The sequence below is a fragment of the Haliaeetus leucocephalus genome, unplaced genomic scaffold, assembly GCF_000737465.1.
Source record: "Haliaeetus leucocephalus isolate CR32 unplaced genomic scaffold, Haliaeetus_leucocephalus-4.0 Scaffold162, whole genome shotgun sequence".
In the NCBI taxonomy this organism is placed as follows: Eukaryota; Metazoa; Chordata; class Aves; order Accipitriformes; family Accipitridae; genus Haliaeetus; species Haliaeetus leucocephalus.
The window spans coordinates 7,897,470-7,903,670 of NW_010972598.1; the positions used below are offsets into that span (position 1 = coordinate 7,897,470).

The 6,201-nt window shown below is 44.3% G+C and overlaps 1 protein-coding gene across 1 annotated transcript in view; it reads left to right on the forward strand.

Moving 5' to 3' along the window:
* The first annotated feature begins 395 nt into the window (after positions 1-395).
* GNPAT (glyceronephosphate O-acyltransferase) overlaps positions 396-6,201 on the forward strand; it is a 21,020-nt gene continuing 15,214 nt past the window's right edge. Inside the window, 4 exon segments of the mRNA XM_010562960.1 lie at positions 396-765; positions 938-1,014; positions 3,185-3,520; positions 5,984-6,160. Coding sequence (XP_010561262.1) covers positions 396-765; positions 938-1,014; positions 3,185-3,520; positions 5,984-6,160 — 960 coding nt within the window.

Consider the following 6,201-nt stretch of genomic DNA (forward strand, 5'->3'; position numbering starts at 1 on the left):
GGGGGCTGCCCGCCTCACCCCCGCGCTGCGCCGGTGCCGTTCACTCTGAAGCGGAGTGACGGCGCTTGGCGCAACCCTCCTCCTCCTCCTCCAACAACCCCGATTGCCCCCCTGGTTTGGGGCCCGGGGGGGGGAGCGGGGGGTTTCTGGGGTTTCTGCTGGGCGCGGGTCTATGGCACACAACTCCCCCAGCCCTGATACCCCCCCACACACACCCCGTGGCGGGGTCTGTGCTCTGCAGGGACTCGGGAGGGGACGAGGTCTCTCCCGGGCCCCAACGGGGACAGGTAGGGGCCGAGCGGCAGCCAGGTGTTTCCCCTCACGAGTTCACCTTCCCCAGGCGCTGCGTGTCCCCCGGCCCACTTCTCCTGCTTCCCCAGTACCTGCCGTGTCGGATGCGACAGGACCCCGAGCGCCGCTTCTCCCCTCGGATCCGCTGCGAAAGGCCCAGTGGCTTTAAAAACGCTCAGAAGCGGCTGAAACTCCGCTTTAGAGAGGTTTTGTCCGACAACGCTGCCACCAGGCCCGGCGGAGAGGCTGGCTGGGGCGGCAGGTGTCGGAGGGCAGGGGTGCCACGCGAGGCGGCCCCCGCGGCTGCCGCGCAGGACGGAAACCTGGCAGCGACGAGGAATTCGGCGCTCGAAAATTGTCAGGGAGGTGGAGTGGCCGAAGAGGGTTTTCCCGTGTTACGTGGTGGAAATGACTTTGTTGACCTTGTTTTTTGCCCCTGCAGCTCCTACGCCAGCCTCAGACAAGGAGATTTGGGTGCGGGGTGCTGAACCCCCTTCTCTGCTTGTATTTGGAGGAGGGGACCGGGGAGAGAGGGAAACATCTCCTGGTTTCGGTAGAGATTCCCAAACTTCTCTTCTGTGTCTCCTTGGCTGTACGCTGGTGTCCCAAGAGCATCATGAGCACCCTCGTTTTTTTGCTGTCAAAGGTTGCATGGAAGCAGAGGAGTTCCACGCTCCTGCTGTTTTGCTTTTCTACTTCACCAATGTCGCAGTAACAGTGCGCGTAACTGCATTTTCTGATGTAAAGGTTTCCAACGGCGTATCTTCTAAACGTGCTCTCTACCAGTCGGCGACTGGAGATGGAACAGCTTGGCTGTAATGTGTAAAAGCAGCGTTATTCTTCTTTAGTGGTTGGTAAAGTGTGTGTTCTGGCTCCCTCAGCAATACTTCAGGACAGGGCGTGAAAAGAACTGTTGCCATGGGGAGAAATCAGTTGTACGTCAAATCTGGAAACACCAGGTGAGGAGCAGTGGCAGAGAGGTGACTTTTCAACTGGCCGTGGCCTTTGCAAAACCCCACTCGCCGGAGCCATGTTGGGGAGCGGCTGTAGCCGCGCGGTGACTGCTGATGTGGCTGACGCTACCCGAGCTGAGCACTGGGTTTCTTTGTCTGGGCTTCGTGTAGTTGCACACTGCAGGGTTTAAACTTTGGTAACTGACATAAAAGTTGCTTAGATTTTTCTGAGCCATGACTTGTCACATACTGATCGAAGTAGGTATATGCTTAGAGCCAGCTAGTAGTTGAGCTATCTTTTTTTGCTATTACAGAGCATAATGGATTGTTTTATTCTGTTTTACTTTTAATCAAGGGTGTTGATATAACATGTCAATGGCAACAGATAACTAATATAAACTATTTCCAGTCTTAACAGTTGTTAGGTTACTTGGCTCTTGCAAAACACCAACTAGTTGAAAGCTGTGGAGGAAGAAAGATTGAAAACTCTAATGCTAAACCATACAGGAAGAAAACCCTTCAAGTTTTAAATGACTACGGGCCTGGGTTTAACACCTTGTATAGGATTATTTTAAAAGTCCCTGGAGCGTTTGTTCTGCAGTTGTTTTGGGACAGTTCTCTAAACTACAACAGCGGAAGGAAAAGTTAGGCAATCTACCAAATGCTACTGTAGTAGGAGGATGGTATCCAAGTGTGACTATACTGTGTGGGGAAAAGATTATGAGAAGGTCAAACATTATAGCAGGATTTGTGTGCGCTGATGTTTGCTCTCTACTTACTTTAAATGTCAGCTGCTTTGATAGTGTTGCTGATGTGGCTGTGGTCAGCTGGCAGAGAAACCTGACTCCCTCTCCCAAGGTTGAAAACCCAGCCGCTGCCGCTGCTGGGCATTTTGCTTATCTCTTCCTGGTGTTTTCCCATGTGTTTGCTGGCCAGGCTTTCCTCCCAGCACCAGAAAAGGTCACTGTAAGAGCCCAGGAAGCGACATGTTTTATCCTTCATTATCAGACTGGTTCTGCACAGGTTGTATATAGGGAGAGGAGGCAGAATGAATAAAAGGGATGCCTGTGCTACCCTTCAAGTGATGCTGTAGAGGAAGAGACAAGCATTTTTATTTTTAGCATGTTCTTCTAATAAATATGCTTGGTCATAACCAAAACTTTTATATTTGTGTTTCATAGAGGCTTGCTCCAGTTGCCTTGCGTGTCTGGTGGCTGTTGCTGCTGTTTTGAAGTTCAGAGAAATACAATTTCAGTTTTGAAAAGACTGAGGGGTCATTCATATGAACTGTGGTGTTATAGGAGGTAATAGGAGACATCTCTCTCCAGCGCAGGGGATACCTGCTGACTCAAGGGGAAGAATTTTGTCACCGAGGTTTCTGCAGCGGGACGGGTCCACAATTTGTTCTTGATGTACCATTTTGCTGCTTAGCAGCGGTGTTGGTTACTCGGAGCTCTCTATTTACCTACGTGTGCACCATATTGCATTTTGATCTTCACGTGGCTGATAATGAGGTTTTTCTGGTTTGTTCCTGCCTGGCTGTGTTTTATGTACCTTATATCCAAGCTTGGTGAAAGACAGCACCAATCACCAAGGTCCCAGATGCAACTTAAAGTAGCAGGGATTATTTTTTTATGTTGATGACTGTGTTTTTATAACGTCATTCATGGCATTGTCTTCATGCAGCTGTGAGAGGTGTTTTAGTTAATACCTGTTAATCATGGAGAGGCTGGAGGCAAGGCACTTTAGCTTTCAAAGCCCAGGTGTTCTCTCAACTCCTTCCTGTTGGGCAGAATTAAGTAACATGTGGCATAGGGTGATTTGGGCATCTTTGCAGTTGGAAAGGGTTGGGGCTTTTTTGCTGGGTTTTTTTTCCCTTTTCTTTTTAGTTTCTTTCTGCAGCATTGTTCTAACCAAGTAATATTTGTTCATGCGCTCAGAGTGTGGCATGCAGACACTATGGAAAGCTAAAAAGAAACCCCAAATATTGCAAAAGTATTGCATGCCATTATTTTGGTATTGTAGCCAAGCAGACCACTGAATAGCTCGAGGCAGTGTCTCACTCTTTTTTTATATGTTCCCAGCAGAAAGAGCTCACATCAAAGAAAAGAGATGAGTTTGAAGATATCTTGGAGGAAAGACGATTGTCCAGCGACTTGAGATACGCGATGAAATGTTATACTCCTGTGATCTACAAGGGACTTTCACCTTGCAAGCCAAACGCTATTAAAAGTGCTGTTCTCCAGTCGGAGCAAGTTCAGTATGTTATCAAGCAGGTGAGTCTGGACACGGGGCTAGCTGTAAGAGGAGGTAGACTGAACACAGCTAAGCTTTGTGTGGCAGCAGGGGGAAAAAAAGATTATTGCTGACCTTGTCAAACACGATAGCTGTAGTTTGAAACATGGTCCAATAAATCAGTAACTTCAGAGCCGTACTCTTTTGGCAGGAAAAACAAATACTGATTTGCCATGGAGTTGCCACTAAAGCTGTTAGATAGCTCGTTCATAAATAGTATTTTGGTTTTGCAGATACGACACTTCACCATCTAACTTACCTAATGGGCTTGACTTTTTTTTTTTCTCCTCCTCTGTTGTCCTCGCCACAGAGCAGCCCTGTGAAAGGCATAATCTACTCTTTCTTAGTAGACGTTTTTGTACTTTGAGGATGTCTTGCAGGAATTTTATAGGCTAGTGATATATTTATGAATCAGTCATAAATGCTACTTTCCCTAAAATAAGAGTTAAATTTCACAGAGAATTCTTTGAATTAGAAACACTGTTGAAGATATAACCAAATTTTTGTTTTAAGATGAAGGGCAGCTACTACTTTATAATGAATAAAATATTTTGTAGTCAAACTGGCTCATATTTTACACTGTGTTGAAATGGCTGAAATTAGAGTGTGTGTTAGTTAGCAGAGTAACTATTTTCAGTATTCATGAAAAATAATTCCAGGCCAGTAGAAGCATGTAAGATGTTTTGGTTAGTCCTGAGTGAGTGGCTATCATAAAATTTTTCTGTTTATTTTTTTTTTTAATGGTCAGTGTTACCTATGATATATCAAAATCTGTTACAATCTGACAAACTAAACTGTGTCCTACAAAGTAGTCCTGTTGCCATCATGAATTGCCAAGTAGTATGAAATCCAGAAAAATTAATCTTTCAACTTTAGAAACACTAAAACATTTACTGAAAGAAAATATTTTACAGCAGATTTGAAAGAAAGGCATTTGTGTGATATTTTCTGAAGTGCTGCTTTTTTGATGGGTATTTTCCCGGCTAGCATCAAGTGGTTGAAGGGGGTTAGCAGACCTGCCATTGCAATCTAGTTATCAGCTTTGCACTAGAAATTACTGGAAGTATCTAACTGAGACTGTCTTGGGCAATATGCCCAACAGGCTACGATTAGTGTGCCTCCTGCCTGGGCAGAGTTTATGCAGCTTTACAGAGGCATATTAGAATTTGTTCTTGTGACAAACTGCTGAGGTTACTAATGTGCAGTATGTAAAATTAAGTGCATTTGTTTGGTTTAGCTTGCTGTATGTGACTGGTCTGTTTTTTTGATTCCTGATTTTGGGAAGTAAGTGCTTAGCTCTGTAGTGGATGTGTGCTTAATTCAGACAAGATCAACTGTGTGGTAGGCCTTTTACTGGTGAATGAGAACAGTATCTCTCTCCCTAGTGAATAACAAGAATAATTTTTTGGCTTCCTAAGAGAGATTGATTTTCTCAGGCTCAAGTGGAAGCAGTTTTTGGCTTCTTTAAGTGGTTAAAATAATCAGTTATAGCTCCATGTGGAAATATGCAGGATAAAGCATAATGCATTTAATAAAACAAAGTTGAACCAGTAGATATGATGGTAAGGTGGTGTATGGAGGTAGGCTGGGGGGAGATGGATTTTCTCCTCTGTCTCAAAATAGAAATAATAATAATAAGCAGTGCTGGCCTCTAAACAGAGCCATGCTTTTTTGGAGGCTTTTTCTTCTGCCATTCCTCCTCTTTCCTCCTCCCTGTTCAGCAAAAGGCATGTTCCTCATTCCATAACAGTAAAAGACTAACTTTTCAATTAAATATTTCTAGATTCAAAGTATGAAATAGGAGGGACGACCATTATTTAAGTCTGTTTTGAGAAACTTCAAAAGGGAATGAGCATAGCAACAGGAGAAAGATCACTGACGTGCAAAATTGGTAAAGACAGTGCTTTGTGTGCATTTCAGCTAGCCATTGCCAAAGTAATACATTACAAAGAAACTGAAGCATGATAGGGCTGAGGATCTTCAGTCAAGTCTTAAAATCTAACCCAAATGCACTTCAAAGATTTATGTTGTGAGATCTCTGCAAACACGGGTTTCATTTTACTAGTCAAAGAAAATCGCACGCAGCCTTCTTTAGACCAATAATATAGGAAATGTTCTTCAAACTTAAATCTCCTCTGAAGATGCTACAGGTTAAAACATTCAGATTGTGTGTTTGGGGGGGAAAAACTGTTGCACGCTCTCCCCCCCCACCATTGACATCTGAGCTCATTCTTGATTTTGAACAGCTTTAACTTGGCTTTCTCTTGTTGGCTGACACTGAACAGATTCTGTATGATTAGATGCATGCCTGTCACATAAAATCATATCTTGCTGACTATTGCAATAGTTCTGCCATAACTGTTGTGGCACGTAGAATGGCGTGTGTGGGCAAGGAGAAGGGAACAACATCTGATTGCTATTTTGTTTGTTTTATTTCTCTTTAGTTAGCAAAAGAGATGGGAGAATCACCTGATATTATTCAAGAAGAAGCCATGGAAATCCTGGATGAGATGGGTCACAGTATGCAGTTAGGAGCTGTCAGATTTTTTGCCTTTACTCTGAGCAAAATATTTAAACAGCTTTTCCAGAGAGTTTGTGTGAATGAAGAAGGAATGCAGAGAGTGAGTACTGGGGGGGGGGGGGGGAGCAACAAAAAGAAAAT